At 38.7% G+C, this 18,887-nt stretch overlaps 1 protein-coding gene across 11 annotated transcripts in view; it reads left to right on the top strand.

The window, feature by feature from the left end:
* The window catches only part of DOCK7 (dedicator of cytokinesis 7), a 220,646-nt gene that overhangs the window by 21,905 nt on the left and 179,854 nt on the right, over positions 1 to 18,887 (top strand). For all 11 annotated transcript variants that reach the window (XM_035727291.1, XM_027620950.2, XM_027620940.2 and 8 more), the window contains exons 2-4: positions 4,612 to 4,717; positions 16,556 to 16,731; positions 16,922 to 16,990. In XM_035727291.1, coding sequence (XP_035583184.1) covers positions 4,612 to 4,717; positions 16,556 to 16,731; positions 16,922 to 16,990 — 351 coding nt within the window. The remainder of the gene's footprint in view (positions 1 to 4,611; positions 4,718 to 16,555; positions 16,732 to 16,921; positions 16,991 to 18,887) is intronic.

Below are 18,887 nucleotides of genomic sequence, written 5' to 3'. Positions count from 1 at the left end.
TCCTCCTCCTGAGGATTCAGCATCTCTCTTCTCGGTAGGAGCCTAACGCCACGTCCCAGTGCCTAAGTCATTCCCCTCATTTCATCCCATCGCATAGGCATTTAATCTCACATCATCACAAGAAGGGTGAAGATAATATAGTAAGATATTTTGAGAGACCACGTTCACATAACTTTTATGACAGTATATTGTTACAGTTGCTCTGTTGTTGTTAATCTCTTACTTTGCCTCATTAGTAAATTAGACTTTGTCATAGGTATGTACATACAGGGAAAAGCACATAGATAGGGTTCGGTAAAATCCACAGTTTCAGGCATCCACTGGGGGTCTTGGAACTATTCCCCATGAGTAAGGAAGGACTACTGTCTAAAAGGATTTTAACTGATATCAGGAACTATATTCATCATATTTTTTGTCTTGCATACTTTGGACCCTAATATTTATTTTTCATTTGGGAAAATTTCCTCACTACCATTCTATGAAATCTCATATAGAGAGGGTCTCAGTGTAAATACATCCCTTGTTTAGGTTATATTTTTATTGCTATTATAGCCTATTTTAGAAATGGTTTTTATTTTCAAATTATTACTAATTTTCTTTTTTTGGGAAATTATGTAATGTAGAAATAAGACAAATATTTGTAGCATGGGGATTATCTTTTGTATATCTCTGTTAGTCAAGAAAGAATCATCTCTTTTTTCAGGTAATCATATTTCATTTATTTTAAGTTTCACTGCTTAACATCTTCTGAAATCAGGGTATGTCTTCCAATTAATTGATGGTATGGTGGTTAATTGGCAAGGTTTTTCTTTCTTAGCTATACATGAAGTAATGGCAGGTCTTAATAATTAGTGACATCTTGAATTTGATGAAATTCAGATAACTCATGGTTTAGCCCCAGAAACAATGAGGTAGTGCTGAGGTTGATAGACTGAGTTGAGTAGCACTGAGGAAGAGACACATAAAGAGACATAGAATACTTATTCTATGTCTGTCTGTGAAAAAGCTTTTTCATATTCTCATCTAAGTCTTGACAAAAGGATCAGGAGATTTTAAGGCCTTTAAACTTTAAACACAATAAAGAACACACAATATATAGGCTTCATTAAAAGACCCAAGGGGAGGGGCACCTGGGTGGCTCAGTCGGTTAAGCGTCTGACTTCGGCTCAGGTCATGATCCTGGAGTCCCAGGATCAAGCTGCATCGGGCTCCCGCTCAGGGGGGAAGTCTGCTTCTCTCTCTCCCTCTGTTCCTGCTTTCTTGCTCACTCATTCTCTGTCTCAAATAAGTAAAATCTTAAAAAAAAAAATGAATGAATGAATAAATAAATAAAAGGCCTAAGGGGAATCCTGAACTGAAATGAACTTCCTTGTTTTTTCACATCTGGCGGAAAGTGGAAAGTACAGAGAGTTCCCTTATACGTTTCCCCAGCAGATTTCCTTTATTTTTATTTTATTTATTTATTCATTAAAGATTTTATTTATTTATTTGACAGAGAGAAAGAAAGAGAGTGCACACACACACACAAGCACGGGGAGCGGCAGAGGCAGAGGGAGAAGCAGGCTCTCTGCTGAGCAGGGAGCCTGAGGTGGGGCTCCATCCCAGGACCTTGGGATCATGAGCTGAGCCGAAGGCAGACGCTTAACCAACTGAGCCACCCAGGTGCTCCAAGTTTACCTTATTTAAAAAAAATTTTTATTTTTTATTTATTTTTTTTAAAGATTTTATTTATTTGACAGAGAGACACAGCGAGAGAGGGAGCACAAGCAAGGGGAGTGGGAGAGGGAGAAGCAGGCTTCCTGCCGTGCAGGGAGCCTGTTGCGGGGCTCGATCCCAAGACCCTGGGATCATGACCTGAGCCAAAGGCAGACGCTTAACGACTGAGCCACCCAGGCGCCCCCCCCAAAATTTTTTTTTTAAATTTTACTGTTTTAAGTATGCTCCATGCCCAGGGTGGAGCTCAGTGCGGGGCTTAAACTCATGACCCTGAGATTAAGACATGAGCTGAAATCAAGAATCAGATGCTTAATCCACTGAGCCACCCAAGGTGCCCGAAGTTTCCCTTATTGTTAATATCCTGCATTAGTGCGGTACATTTTATAATTTATGAGCCAATATGGCTGTATTATTATTAATGACAGTCCATGGACTACATTGGGTTTGCTCTTTGTGTTGTACCTTCTGTTGGTTTTGACAGATGCATGAGGACATCTGTTTACCGTTACAGAATCATGCAGAGTAATTTCACTGCCCTTTAAATCCCCTGTGTACTACTTTCTTAGCCCTTCCTTCTCCCCCTCTAGCCCTGGCAACCCCTGGTTGTTTCTTTTTTTTTTTAATTGTCTCCATAGTTCTGCCTTTTCCAGAATGTCATATAGTTGGAATCATACAGTACACAGGCTTTTCAGATTGGCTTGTTTCACTTGCAGGATTCTTTTAAGGTTCTTCCATGTCTTTTGTGGCTTGATAACATATTTCTTTTTATTGCTGAATAATATTGCATTGTATGGATGTGCTGCTGCAGTTTGCATATCCATTTACCTATTGAAGGATGAACTTCTAGGTTTCATCAATTATGAAGAACAAATTAGCCTTTTATAAAACACAGAAATGGTCTAAAGTACCTCAAATCACCCATTAAAAAAAAGTTGAGGTAATTCAGTATCTTGAGACTTACTAACTTTTTTTTACCTTTGTATCAAAAATTTCTACTTGAGTAATAGGCTCAAAACAGGCTCAGTAAATATGTGTGGAATGGTTGAACATGAAAAAAGGAAGGAGGTTTGGAAGAGAAGAAGGTGGGGGGAAAAGATTGTATCATAAATCTGGATATTTTTTGGAAAATGAGATTGTTTAGAAATTCAGCTGGAGATTTGTATGGGGACCGGGGACCAAGATGTTCAGGGCTCTGAATTCAGCCTCTGGTTTGAGAACGCTGCAGAACAAAAGCATCAGGCTGGCCCAGAAATCAGGTCATTAGACCTATTTCAGTTTATTTGCGGTAGAATGATTGGAGAAAGTGGGTTTAGTTTTTGGAAAAGAGTAAAAAAACCCAGAAGGCTAGTTTTATAAAATAAGGAAGTAGACAGTTGATGAATCTAGTGTAGAGGTTAGATATTAACTACAGAAAAAGAATTGCACAAAATCTATGGATAGTGGTGTTTATTTTGTGTTCTTGAGTTATAATTTCTTTTTTTATTTTTGAGTTCTTATTTCTATTTAATAAAAATGTTACTAATGTGAGGAAGTTATTAGTTACTGGATTTGGGACTCATTGAATATTTTGCTTTATAGTTTTGTGAAATATGAGGAATATGGAGCCTGATGAGGTATAAAGTCATTTGAATTTCTAAAATATTTTTGTTTTAGAAATGCCATGTCAGTAAATTTGAAATACTAGTATGCCCCCAAGGGTTAGTAACCAGCTTGAAATGGTGGAACTTCTAAACTCTAATCCTATTTCAAATAAAGACTTATCTGTTGTATTATGGTAATGCTTTTGTGGTTTACTTCATTTGTCAAAAAGTTCAGTAATACCGTATATTTCATAGGACTAACCAGTCGCCTGTTTTGAGTACTGCATGCTAAATATTTTAGGGAGAACAATGATGAATGAAACCCCTGCCTCTGTTTATATAGAGCGTACATAAAATATGGAAAAATAACTAGGAAGGAGGAAAATGCATTAGATTATAAATGCTCTAAGAGTTTCAATGAAGGGTGGTAATTTTAGTTGGGGTGAGCTAAGACGTTTGTATGCATGTCTTGGTATTTGAGTTTAGCCTAAAAACTAGATAAGAATTGAATTTGTGAGTATAGGAGAGAAACAGCTTTGTGGGAAGCAATTTATGTTCACTGACAAGAATTTGGGAAAGGACACACAAGGCAGGAAAGGTGATTAGGGTCAGATTATGGAAAGCCATTAATGCCAGAGTATTAAGGACGATTTCTATTAGTAAAGTAAAAATAAGGGATAGTTTTCTGGGACATGAATGAGGAGCTAGTGATATTAGAAAGGAAAAAGGAGGGGCGCCTGGGTGGCTCAGTCGTTAAGCGTCTGCCTTTGGCTCAGGTCGTGATCCCGGGATCCTGGGATGGAGCCCCGCATCGGGCTCCCTGCTCAGCGGGAAGCCTGCTTCTCCCTCTCCCACTCCCCCTCTGCTGTGTTCCCTCTCTCGCTGTCTCTCTCTGTCAAATAAATAAATAAAATCTTAAAAAGAAAGGAAAGAGGAGTTTTTTTCTTCCTAATTCTTTGTTTATAAAATATTTTAGAATTTTATATCCTTAAGATATGTACATTTTAATATATATATGTATATATGTCTTATTATAGCTTCCTGCTGTGTTGAAAGCCAAAGTATGTTTCCTGAAATGCCAGATACAAAAAAAGCCTTCTGTAAGTTGGCTGTCACTTTTGTGTCCTACATCAGGATAAAGATGTTCTACTGTAATTATAGGCAGTATTTACTGAAGTAGCTTATGAATTTATGGCCCTATTGATACTCTGAGATTTTGTTGGTTTTTAAATGAATATTTAATATACTTAGTTTTCTTCCATTTTAAATGTGGTTGTTTTCTTTTTAAATAATGTATTTACTTTCTTTGTTATAGAACTGTGGCTGCTGAAGTCAGGAAGCAGATCTCTGGACAATACAGTGGTTCTCCTCAACTGCTCAAAAACCTCAACATTGTTGGCAATATATCCCATCATACCACAGTAAGTAACATATTTAAAATCTGGGATGTTAACTGGCACATTACTGACAAGGCTGTGAAGAAATAGTGGAAAGATGAACCAATGGATTGGGCTCCATCACTAGTCTAATAATCTGATTTGCTGCTACCCCTCTCTTTCCTGAAATTTGAGTTGGGGAAGAGTGTTAGGAGGTATAAGACAAGTGCTGATTTCCTAGTCAACTCTGAAACTTTACATTCAGGATTTATCAACTCTGGAATTTTATGGTTAAGACTCCCCAGATCCAAGGTGATTCATTATAGGAAAATTTAGGAATCTATTCTGGAAATAGGTACTGAAGGAAATATTAAATAATTACGTAGATTTGTAGTATTATCTGGCCCCTTTTATAGAAGGGAATATACAGTTAGTGAATCATTGCCTTAGCCAGTTACTATGTCAGAGGTATAAGCATATGTGTTCTTATTAAGGAAACTGGCATGAGGATAATCAATTTTTAGAGAGAAAGCTCGAGCAGGGGTGTGGGCCTGGAGGGAGAGACAGAGGGAGAGAGAAAATCCCAAGCTGGCTCTGATACTGGGCTCACTCTCTTGACCCTGAGGTCATGACCTGAGCCAAAATCAAGAGTCAGATGCTTAACCAACTGAGCCACCCAGGTGCCCCAGGATAATCAATTTTGATAAAAAACTGATACTTAGTAGTTATAGTAAGAATATGAATTAAAAATATACCTCCAGTCCACAATAGCCAAACTGTGGAAAGAACCAAGATGTCCATCGACAGATGAATGGATAAAGAAGATGTGGTATATATACACAATGGAATATTATGCAGCCATCAAAAGGAATGAGATCTTGCCATTTGCAACGACGTGGATGGAACTGGAGGGTGTTATGCTGAGTGAAATAAGTCAATCAGAGAAAGACATGTATCATATCACCTCACTGATATGAGGAATTCTTAATCTCAGGAAACAAACTGACAGTTGCTGGAGTGGTGGGGGGGTGGGAGGGATGGGGTGGCTGGGTGATAGACATTGGGGGGTATGTGCTATGGCAAATGCTGTGAATTGTGCAAGACTGTTGAATCACAGATCTGTACCTCTGAAACAAATAATGCAATATATATTAAGAAAAAAAAAAGAAGAAGAAGGTAACAGGAGGAGAAGAATGAAGGGGGGGAAATTGGAGGGGGAGACCAATCATGAGAGACGATGGACTCTGAAAAACAAACAGAGTTCTAGAGGGGAGGGGGGTGGGGGGATGGGTTAGCCCGGTGATGGGTATTAAAGAGGGCACGTTCTGCGTGGAGCACTGGGTGTTATGCACAAACAATGAATCATGGAACACCACATCCAAAACTAATGATGTAATGTATGGTGATTAACATAACAATAAAAAATTAAAAAAAATAAAAATATACCTTCATTTGTCAAAAACTAAAAAAGTAATTAAGAGTGACGGGTAGAATTATGTATCAACACTTTCCATTTAGGTATGAAAGGACAGCAATTATTGAAAAAACATGGTATTCCAGAACATAACAGTTTGATTACCTTGTAATGAGATGTTTATGTTTGTATTATTAAAAATTTTAAAGATGGCGTTTACTTTCTTTTTTAAAGATTTTATTTATTTATTTGAGAGAGAGAGAACATGAGAGGGGGCAGGGTCAGAGGGAGAAGCAGACTCACCGCTGAGCAGGGAGCCCGATGTGGGACTCGATCCCGGACTCCAGGATCATGACCTGAGCCGAAGGCAGTTGCTTAACCAACTGAGCCACCCAGGCGCCCTGAAGATGGAGTTTACTTTTAACAACAGTAACATGCTGATGGGAGAAATTTTAGAATATATGGATTTCTTGGTGATTTCAAATACATGGAGATGATCCTTTTAATAGCCTCTCAGAGTCTTGAACTCCTTTTCTGTACTATGTCCGGTATTACACCTCGGCTACTCACTTCCATAGTCATGCCCTAGATTTGGTCATTATAAATAATCGTAACCCCTGTAATCTCAGTTTTCTGTTTCTTACTCTCTGACTACTGCTTCTTAGCTTTCTTGCTCTCTTGTTCTGGTATCCTTTAAAATTCATTTTTATTTTTATTTTTAAGTAGGCTTCACACCCAGTGTGGGGCTTGAACTCATGACCCTGAGATTAAGAGTCACTCATCGCTGACTGAGCCAGCCAGGTGCCCCTCTTATACTGATATCCTGACTCCAACTATCCTTCATCCCCAGAATGTGGAATCCGTGATGCTAGTGACTTTTTCCTGTGCCTCACACTTTGATGTTTTCTTTTCTCTCCTTATACCAAACTAAAATTATTTGATGATTGTTATAATGACTCTCTAGCATGTAACCTTGAATTCCTTAGCTTCTCATGTCATTGGCACAACCTCAGTGCTGTTCAAAATCCAGCTCTCTGCTTACTTCACACCTGCACTTGTGTGGCTGAGTGTGGCTGGAGAAAAACATAATCCTGTTGGCTGGTCTCACTCAATTTATGACCACTCCCTCAGGAAGACTTTCACATTTCCAGGCAAATAGTATGTTTTCCTGGTTCATTCATTTCCCCACTATTTTAGTTGGCTTATTTCATGCCTCCTACTGTTAACCCCTAATCGCTTTTTTCCATTTTTACTGCTCAGATAACTTGGCTTCATATTGTGAAAACTGAAGCCGTCAGAAAAGAACTTCCATATACTCCTACCACCATCTGTACCCATGTAGTCTACCTGTACACCTGTGACTCAGGGTGAACCACTTGTGAACAAGCGGAGGGATTAGTCAGTCCCTACTCCACTCAGTTATTGAAATACGGTCCTTTAGTAATTCTTCCTTCTCTTTTATCACCTTTCCTCTCTATTTACCTGATCATTCCCATCAGTATACAAACATGCTGTTATTTCTCCCATTTAAAAAAATCCTTCTCTTTTGCCCTACTTTTCTGCCTGTCCCCAGCCCCCAGTATTTCTTTGCTCTTCTTTGCAACATAGTTCCTTCAAAGGATTGTCAGAGCTTGCTGACATCAGTTTGTTTTCTTGTATTCTCTCTGATAAAGTACTTTTAAATTATGGGAATCTTTAAACATACACAGAAATAGAAAGACTAGTATAACCATTGCTATTTTCTTACTTAATCACAATGCTGTTATCACACTTAACCAAAATTAACAGTAATTCCTTGGTATCATCTAATATCTAGTACATGTTAAATTTCCTTGATTATCTCATAAATACCTTTTTAAAGTTGGTTTATTCAAATGGAGATCCACATAAAATCCACAGATAGAGTTTGGTTTTTAGATCACTTGTGTTAAAACAAAAACAAAAACAAAAACAACAACTAAAGTAGTTTCTTCCTCCCCTAACTTCTAACTTTGTTTTTATGCCATTGAACTTGTTGAGAATATCAAATTAGTTGTCTTATAGAATTGCCTGCCTTGGGGAGCCTGGGTGGCTCAGTTGTTAAGCATCTGCCTTCAGCTCAGGTCATGATCCCAGGGTCTTGGGATCAAGTCCCACATCAGGCTCTCTGCTCAGTGGGGAGCCTGCTTCTCCCTCTGCCTGCATCTCCCCCTGCTTGTGCACTCGCTCTCACTCTCTCTCTCTGACAAATAAATAAATAAAAATCTTTAGAATTGCCTGCCTTTTGGATTTTATGTTTGCTTCCCTATAGATTTGTTTCTCTATCTCCTTCATTTCCTGTAACTGATTAGGATTCTGGTTCAACTTTTTTGAAATTTCTTCCTTGTAGACTCATTTCTCTATCATTCGTATTTCCTGTAACTGATTAGATTCTGTTTTAACTTTTTTTACCAGCCTTATTGAGTTTTAATCACATACCAGACAGTTCACCCATTTAATTTACAAATCAGTGGATTTAATGTATTGACAGATATATGCAACCATCCCCACAGTCAATTTAGAACATTTTCATCACCTCAAAAAGAAACTCTTCAGCTATCACCCAGCCAAAACAACCTCTATCAAATACCAGAATTTTTGATGGTGCACCAGAAAGGAATGAAAGAGATCTTAACACTAAACATGTCAGCCAAATTCCAACGCATGGATTGTTAAAGAAAGTATCGGAGCATTGCCTGTGAAAGGTTCTATAGTGCTTCACTATTGCTTCTCATCACCCTTTAACCCTGCTAATGGCCCAGCCACACTTTTTTTTTTTTTTTTAAGATTTTATTTATTTATTTGTCAGAGAGAGAGAGAGTCACACAGAGGGAGAAGTAGGCTCTCCGCCAAGCAAGGAGCCTGATGCAGGACTTGATCCCAGGACCCTCAACTGACTGAGCCACCCAGGCATCCCCCAGCCACACTCTTTTATAAAATCATGTTGTAGTCTCTTCCCTTGGGTCAGTAAATATAGGATCTTTCCTTGGAGTCTTACAAAATATATAATCAGCTCATCACCACATTCCAAGACTAACCCAAGCAGCTGTCTCTGATGGGCATTAGAGGGAGGGGAGATAGGTTGTAGCAAAAATAAATTTGATTCTGTGATCCAAGTCTAGCTAACACCACATCTAGAAAGCCAGTGACCTGTGTGAGTTTGGGAAACAAGATCGTTTATCCTACATTTGGTGTTTTTAAGAAAGTGTCATAGCTTCCTTCCCTACCCTAAGACTTACTCACGGTATGGTTGGTCATTCTTTGAGGAAAGATTAATTTTGAATTAGACATATGCAAAGACTCCCAGCTTTTGCCATTATTTTCATTGAATATTCATTTGTGACACTTTGAATCCTGAAAGGTATGCTGCCCTTGAAATAATACCTGGGCAAAGAAACATGACCTAAAAAGTTTTTTTAAAAAATTCACTTCAGTTTTTTGCAACGGGTTTGCCGCCAGAACACAGGTGTCGTGAAAACCACTGCTCAACCTAAACCAAAATGGGAAAGGAAAAGACTCACATCAACATCGTCATCATTGGACATGTAGATTCGGGCAGGTCTACCACTACTGGTCATCTGATCTACAAATGTGGTGGGATCGACAAAAGAACTATCGAAAAATTTGAGAAGGAGGCTGCTGAGATGGGAAAGGGCTCCTTCAAGTATGCCTGGGTCTTGGATAAACTGAAAGCTGAATATGAACGTGGTATCACCATTGATATCTCCCTGTGGAAATTCGAGACCAGCAAGTATTACGTGACCATCATTGATGCCCCAGGACACAGAGACTTTATCAAAAACATGATTACAGGCACATCTCAGGCTGACTGTGCTGTCCTGATTGTTGCTGCTGGTGTTGGTGAATTTGAAGCCGGTATCTCCAAGAATGGGCAGACCCGTGAGCATGCCCTTCTGGCTTGCACACTGGGTGTAAAACAACTAATTGTTGGTGTTAACAAGATGGATTCCACTGAGCCACCCTACAGCCAGAAGAGATACGAGGAAATCGTTAAGGAAGTCAGCACCTACATTAAGAAAATTGGCTACAACCCCGACACAGTAGCATTTGTGCCAATTTCTGGTTGGAACGGTGACAACATGCTGGAGCCAACTGCGAACATGCCTTGGTTCAAGGGATGGAAAGTCACCCGTAAAGATGGGAATGCCAGTGGAACCACTGAAGCTTGAAGCTCTGGAATGCATCCTGCCACCAACTCGTCCAACTGACAAGCCCTTGCGTCTGCCTCTCCAGGACGTCTACAAAATTGGTGGTATTGGTACTGTCCCTGTGGGCCGAGTTGAGACTGGTGTTCTTAAACCTGGGATGGTGGTCACCTTTGCTCCAGTCAATGTTACAACTGAAGTAAAGTCTGTTGAAATGCACCATGAAGCTTTGAGTGAGACTCTTCCTGGGGACAATGTGGGCTTCAATGTCAAGAACATATCTGTCAAAGATGTTCGTCGTGGCAGTGTGGCTGGTGACAGCAAAATGACCCACCAATGGAAGCAGCTGGCTTCACGGCTCAGGTGATTATCCTGAACCATCCAGGCCAAATCAGTGCTGGATATGCACCTGTGCTGGATTGTCACACGGCTCACATTGCTTGCAAGTTTGCTGAGCTGAAGGAGAAGATAGATCGTCGATCTGGAAAAAAGCTGGAAGATGGTCCCAAGTTCTTGAAATCTGGTGATGCTGCCATTGTTGATATGGTTCCTGGCAAACCTATGTGTGTTGAGAGCTTCTCTGACTATCCTCCTCTGGGCCGTTTTGCTGTTCGTGACATGAGACAGATGGTTGCTGTGGGTGTCATCAAAGCAGTGGACAAGAAGGCAGCTGGAGCTGGCAAGGTCACCGAGTCTGCCCAGAAAGCTCAGAAGGCTAAATGAATATTATCCCCAATACCTGCCACCCCAGTCTTAATCAGTGGTGGAAGAACAGTCTCAGAACTGTTTGTGTCAATTGGCCATTTAAGTTTAATAGTAAAAGACTGGTTAATGATAACAATGCATCGTAAAAACCTTCAGAAGGAGAGGAGAATGTTTTGTGGACCATGTTTTTTTTGTGTGTGTGTGGCAGTTTTAAGCTCTTAGTTTTTAAAATAGTACTTTTTAATGGAAACAACTTGATCAAAAATCTGTCACAGAATTTTGAGACCCATTAAAACAAAAGTTTAATGAGAAAAAAAAAAGTTCACTTCAATCTCTCTCTCTCTCCCTCTCTCTATCTATCTGTATTGTGGTAAAATATATATAACATAAAATTTATCATTTTAACCATTTCTGAGTGTACAATTCAATGGCATTAAGTGTACTCTCAATACCACTATCCATTCCCAGAAAGTTTTCATTATCCAAAACTGAAGCCCTTTAGCCATTAAACAATAACTCCCGGTTGTCCCCCTCCCAGTCCCCAGTAACCTCTGTTTTATTTCTATTTCTATGAATTTGTCTATTCTATGTACGTTATAATGTGCAGTCATACAATATTTGTCTTTTTGTCTCTGGCTTATTTCACATTAAGACTCAATAATATACCCTTGTATGTGTATACCACCTGTTGTTTATCCGTTCATCTGTTGATGGACATTGGGTTGTTTCCATGTTTTGTCTGTTGGTGGTATTGCTGCTATGAACATGAGTGTACAAGTGATCTGAGTCTTCCATTTGCAAGTTTTGGGTAGAATCCTAGAGGTGGAATTAGTAGATCATATGGTAATTCAGTTTTTTGGTATGATTTTTTGGGAACATTCGGAAGGCTTCCGATTTATTTATGTGCTCTCCTACACTTGTTTTCCATTTTTTTATAATAGCCATCATAATGGGTGTGAAGTAGTATCTATGTTTTTGATTCGCATTTCCTTCATCCTACAAATTTTGTGTTATATTTTCATTTAGTTCAACCGTATTTTTTAAATTTCACTTTTCAGACTTCTGTAATTCATGACTTATTTGGAAGTGTATTTAGTTTCTAAGCGTTTGGAGATTTTCCTTTATCTTTCTGTTGCTAATTTCTAATTTGATTACATTATGGTCAGAGAACACACTCTGATTTCAGTTCTTTTAAAATTGTTGAGGTTGGTTTTATGGCTCAGGATATGGTTTGTCTTGGTATATGCTTTTGCTGCTTTTGAAAAGTGTATTTATTCTGTTGCTATTGGGTGGAGTGTTCTAGATATGTCAGTTAAGTCCTGTTAGTTGATGGTGCTGTTGAGTTTTACCATATCCTTGTTGGTTTTCTGTCCAGTTGTCTTATCAGTTGTTGAGAGAGATGTCATGAAGTCTCCAGTTTTAATTGTAGATATGTTTTATTTTTTCTTTCAGTTCTATTAAATTTTGCTTCACATAATTTATAGTTGTTTAGTACATACACCTTTAAGATTGCTGTGTCTTCTTGTTGGATCATAGCTATTATCATTAGGTAATGTCCCTTTTTATCTAGTACTTGTCTTTGCTCTGAGGTCTACTTTATCTGATTTTAATATAGCCACTTCAGAATTCTTTTGATTAATGTATGCATGGTATCTTTATCCATTCTTCTGTTTCAACCTCCTTATATTGTCTTATTTGAAGTGAATTTTTTGTACACCATATAGGTAGGTCATACTTTTAAATTCATTCTGCTATTGTCTTATCTTTTAATTGGCGTATGTAGACCATTTACATTTAATGTTACTATTGTTTTTTTTTTTAATGTTTTTTTTATTTATTCATGAGAGAGAGGCAGAGGCAGAGGGAGAAGCAGGCTCTCCGCCTAGCAGGGAGCCCAATGCGAGACTCGATCCCAGGACCCTAGGATCATGACCTGAGCCGAAGACAGACGCTTAACCATCCGAGCCACCGAGGCGCCCCAATGTTACTATTGTTTTGCTGGGGCTTTAGTCTGCCATTTTATTTTTTGTTTGTTCTCTCTGGGTTTTTTTTTTGTTTAAATTAATTAATTTATTAGAGTGAGAGCGAGAGAGATCATAGAGGGAGAAGCAGACTCACTGCTAAGCAGGGAGCCTGATGTGGGGCTTGATCCCAGTACCCTGAGATCCTGACCTGAGCCAAAGGCAGACGCTTAACTAACTGAGCCACCCAGGTGCCCCTGTTTTTTGTTTTTCTGTTTTCTTTTTCCTCTCTTCCTGTGAATTATCTGAACATTTTTTAGAATTCCATTTTGATTTATCAACAGTCTTGTTGAGTGCATATCTTTGTACAGCCTTTTTAGTGGTTGCTTAGGGATTATATTTACATAATTTATCACAAAACTAGTGTTGATATTTTAACAATTTTGAGTGAAGTCTAGAAATTTTATGTACCCTTCCTTCCCTTTACCCTTTATTGTATTATATATAGACCTCCTTAGATACTATCCCAACAGTAAGAGGAAGAAATGCCTTGTTATTACTGAATGAGCAGATGTCCCTGTGTGGTCTCCACCGACACTGTGGAGGTGGGAGGCTCATACCTCCTAGTAGATACGAAAATCCCGGTTCCCAACTCTTCTTCTTTTTTTTTTTTTTTTTTTAAAAGATTTTATTTATTTACTTGACAGAGAGAGACAGTGAGAGAGGGAATACAAGCAGGGGGAGTGGGAGAGGGAGAAGCAGGCTTCCCACCGAGTAGGGAGCCTGATGCGGGGCTCGATCCCAGGACCTTGGGATCATGACCTGAGCCGGAGGCAGACGCTTATCGACTGAGCCACCCAGGCGTCCTCCTACTCTGACTTTGATTCTGTGCTTGGTGGGGAGTGTTGGATGCCTTGTTACAGCTTTGTGAGGGTGAAGTTTAGCTTTCCACTTGGGCTTGCTTGTGTAGATATGGGTGGGTCCACAGTTTTTCATATAGTGTTTGGCTGAAGTAGAATGGTTATTGTGTAAAACTTTTCTGTTTTGCTGGGATGCCTGGGTGGCTCAGTCAGTTAGGCGTCTGCCTTTGGCTTGGGTTGTGGACCCGAGGGATTGAGCCCCGCATTGGGCTCCCTGCTCAGTGAGGAGCCTGCTTCAGTCAATCAATCTCTTCTATTTTGCTGTGCTGCCCCTCTCTTGGTCCTTTGGCTGGGGAGAACAGAATTTTGTTGGGGTTCCCCCCACAACCCACCCCATGGTGTGTCTGGTTTGTGAGCTTTTCTAGCTCCAAGCATGGAGTATATAAGGCAAAAAGAAATTTTAGCTAACTCCCTGTTGTACCATTTCTTGAGTCCCGAGGTCCCTGCTGATTTGCCTTTTTCTCTACCTTTTAGAGTCTTCTGATGTTTATTTTATATAGACTGTCCAGCATTTATAGTTGTAATTAGTGGGAAGAATAGGGAAACTATGTCTTCTTCCCGGAAATGGAAGTACGTCCTAGTGACTTTTAACGTTGAACACTTTTTTACGTGCTAACTGGCCATTCCTGTGTCTTTCTTTGTGAATGTCTTGTCAACTTTACCTCCCCATTTGAGAGAGTGGTTTGTCCTGTTATTATTGAGATGTAAGACTTATTTATATATTCTTGTTAGATATGTTTTGTGACTATTTCCTCTTACTATGGCCTTCTTAACTATCTTTTGATATGTCAGATTTTTCTCTTATAATTATTTCTGTGTCTAAGAAACCTTTGCCTGCTCCCAAATCATGAAGATGTTCTCCTATGTTTCCATCTAGCAGTTTTATGGTTTTAGTATTTGTATTTGTGTCCATGATCCATCTCAATTTAAATTTTGTATATGTTGTAATGTAAGGATTGAGAGTCATCATTCCCCCCCCAGTATAGATATCCTGTTTTTTCAGCAATTATGGTTGAAGAATATTCTGTTTCCCCATTGAATTGCTTCCTTCCCTGTATTAAGAACGGGGATACTATATGATGTATAGTTTATAGTTTGTACATCATGATAGTATATGATATTCCTGAGAGAAGAGGTAAGATAGAATGCTTAGGGGAGAAAAACCAGGAATTGTAGAGCTTGAAGACCCATTTTTAAATTTTGTACAGTCATTAGTGGCTATTTCATTTTCAGGAGTTGTTTGAGTTCTTTGAGCACAAATGCCCTTATTTGTAGAGCTGAAATACTAACTTTCTCTAACTTACAGGGTTTGGGAGAGGTTTTGAATGAGAAAAACACTCAAATGAGTGTTTATGATGTGCTAGTCATTATTTTACCTAACTATCTATAAAACGTTGCTTTTCCTGTTGGGGTTTGTTCAGTTCAAAGCATCATAGATTAAAGCACCTCATTTCATGACACGTACCTGCAAGTCTCAGTGTTTTTACCCAGTTGACATCTTGAAAAATTGCATGTTCTTATTTTCATTGGTCCACAACTGCACGTTTGTTATATAATTCTTCACAGTTTTGCTTAATATTTTTTCTCATGTTAGTAAGAAGGAGGGTATCTTATTAAAATGTATAATTTCAGCTTGGCTAAGGAATTCTGTGAATATTCTATTACTGCTAATAGGTACTTTTAATAGACTGTGTGTATTACTTTCCTTTGGCTGCCGGAACAAATTACCACAAACTGTGTGGCTTAAAACAACAGGAATTTATTCTCTCACAGTGCTGGAGTCCAGAGTCTGATATCAGTGGGCGGAAGTCAAGGTTTTGGTGAGGTTACACTCCTTTCAGAGACTCCTTTCAGAATCAGTTGCTTGCCTCGTCCAGATCTGGTGGCTGTTTGAGGCCGTATCATTTCTGTCTTTAAGGCCAGAATCTTTAAATTTCTCTTAGCTGTGTCTTCATACGGCTTTATCCTCTGTGTGCCCCAAATTCCCTGTGTCTCCATATGAGGATATATATGATTGCACTTGCACTTAGGACCCACTCATATAATCCAGGATGATGTCCCCATTTTAAGATCCTTAATCATATCTTCAAATACTCTTTTATTTGTATTTATTTGTTTATTTTGCCATATTAGGTCCATGGGTTGGGATGTGGAGATCTTTGGAGGGCCATTTTCAGCCTGTTACAGACTGGTTATATATTTATACTAGAATAATCAACAGTAAGAACAAATAAAGTAAAACCGCTGCTTATAAACTTAGCAGTGACAGTTCCAAAGATAAAAAAGAAAAAAAGAATCCTTCCAATGAGCATGTTGTCACCGTAAAGTATTCTAAAACTGTTAATTATCATTACTGATTTTATGTGAGGGGAATGGACAAGGTCTAAGCGAGATTAGAGTATTGACCCAAAAGTATAAACAAGTACAAGAGCCAACACCAGGGTGCCTGGGTGGCTCAGACGGTTAAGCATCTGCCTTTGGCTCAGGTCATGATCCCAGGGTCCTGGGATCGAGCCCCACATCAGGCTCCCTGCTGGGAGCCTGCTTCTCCCTCTCCCTCTGCGCTAACATTTTAGAAATAACTAGGTTAAAAACATGTATTTTTAAAAACAATAAATTTCCTCTGCTTAAAGTTTTAAAATTTTTATATCCACCTCTCCCTTTCTACCTACCTGTCATACCCACCCCTCTTTATAAAGGTGCCCCTTACTGAAGCAGTGGACCCAGTGGATTTGGAAGAATACCTCATTACTCATCCTTTAGCTGTGGATTCTGGACCTTTAAGGGATTTGATTGAGTTCCCTCCAGATGATATTGAAGTTGTTTATAGTCCTAGGGACTGCAGAACCCTGGTGTCAGCTGTACCTGAAGAAAGGTAAGGCGACATTTACATATTTTTGGTTTAAGTGTAACTATGGAAAGGCTACCTTCCTTGATTCTGTTTAGATCCTATTTCTTGTGGTAGTATTGTTTCCTTTTATATGAAGAAGAACTGAAGCAACCAAATTCACAGACATCAGTGCTTTCCTTACTAAATTACAAATTTATTTTCTTTTTTAAAATAGTGAAATGGATCCACATGTTAGAGATTGTATAAGAAGTTATACAGAGGACTGGGCAGTCGTGATCAGAAAGTAAGTCATAGGTTTATTATAACATTAAGAAATGCTGAGTAGGATCTATAAATGGATTAAGGTAGATTAATAATAATTATGAGACCTGAACATTCATTTAAAAAAAATAGCTGAAGAAACAAAAGAAGGACCTTTTTTATGTAGATATTTTCTCCTTAGGAGTTCTGCAATTACTGTGGCCTACATCACTTAACTTTCTGTATAAAATAATAGGTTTATCAGTAGTATTTCTATATTATCATAGATCATTAATAACTAATAATACGTAATTATAATAATTTATGGTCTAACTCTTCTGGGAAATCATGGGTAGGTTTTGATGAATAATTTGCATTTCTCAAAAAGAATCCAGTTTGTTGAAACTTAAATGATTAACTTTATAGCCAGCTTTCCAGATCAAGCTGTTTGAAAGGTCTCCATCCTTTATTAACTAACTAAATATTTATAGGTCCTTGACCAGTATATCGAATCAGGTAAATATTTTTTAAAAATAATGTTTTGTTCTACCACAAAATTTCTTTTTCTTTCTTTTTTTTTTTTAAGATTTTATTCATTTGAGACACAGAGAGAGAGAGAGCATGAGCAGGGGGAGGGGCAGAGGGAGAGGGAGAAGCAGGCTCCCCGCTGAGCCAGGAGCCCGATATGGGACTCGATCCCAGGCCCCTGGGATCATGACCTGAGCTGAAGGCAGACACTTAACCATCTGAGCCACCCAGGCGCCCCACAAAATTTATTTTTCTAATGGATGGTGTTTGAGATATCAAATCAGGTTAAGAAAAAAAAGTTAAGTTTCCTTTGCTCATTTTAATTTGCATAATGAAGTCTTCATCCTGAAAATTCTTAGCCTTATTTTATTTTTCTAAAGGAAAAATAAATGAAGTAGGGGAGAATTCTGTTATGACATAGTTTTCAGAAACTGAAGTTAGCTGTGCTAAATTGTACTTGCAATGGTCTTGTATCCTTGGCTTATTGTTTTGCCCTATGGCTGCTGTCTTATTTCACTGGGTTTAATATTGTGCTAAGCATCACTTGGGGATACTGCTGACATGCTTTTTAGTTTTAGTGTGACCTAATAAAAGCACAGTCTGCTACCCTTTATAAAGAAGAGCTGTTTTTATGAACCTACCATTTTGATAAGTATTCCAATAGGTAGATTTTCGACATTACTGAAGAAAACTGTTCCTCTGTCAGCTAACTCAGAAGTCTTTACCTCTCTACATGTATGTTGGAAACTTCTAATTAGAAATCTTAATATAAAGAGATTAGTTGTAAAACATTAATCTCAGAATCATGGAGTCTGCTACTTAACTCTCATTATGGGGTTGCTGACCTTGGTTTAGGCAAGAGGGTAAGGTAGTTAATATTTTTGGGTACTTACTGTGTATCGAGCATTTTATTGAGCACTTGACACTCATCTCAGTTAGGGTTCCAACAGATGACATAGCTCAGGCTCAGAATAGTTATGTCTTTGAGGTCCCACAGCCAGAAAGCGGGATAGCCTGGATCAGACCCTAGGGACACTGGGTTCTAATGCTTAAATTTTTTCTGTTACATCAGATATTATTTTGTTTATTATCTGTGTAGTAGTAAATGACAAAATGGGCACTCTTGTTGGGCTACAGGTTTTAAAGTATCCCTGAAAGACAGAAGATAGGGTGCGATTGGAACATAAGAGAAAACCACAGTACAGAATAATCTAAAGAAAAGATATATGTAAAAACCTCAGTAGGGTTGTAAGCTCCGAAGTAGTAAATTCAGGCAATGGAAGGGGGACCTGGGGTACTGTTGGACATTTGGTTACTTTGACCCCTGTACCATGTTTGCACAGGAGTGCCTGCAGAGAGATCTATGTCTTTTTTTAGAGCAGTGATTTTGGGGGCTTGATCTGATAATATAG

This window comes from Zalophus californianus, chromosome 4 (assembly GCF_009762305.2).
Source record: "Zalophus californianus isolate mZalCal1 chromosome 4, mZalCal1.pri.v2, whole genome shotgun sequence".
In the NCBI taxonomy this organism is placed as follows: domain Eukaryota; kingdom Metazoa; phylum Chordata; class Mammalia; order Carnivora; family Otariidae; genus Zalophus; species Zalophus californianus.
Note: the sequence above shows the minus strand (reverse complement) of the source record. Positions and strands in the feature narration are given on the sequence as shown.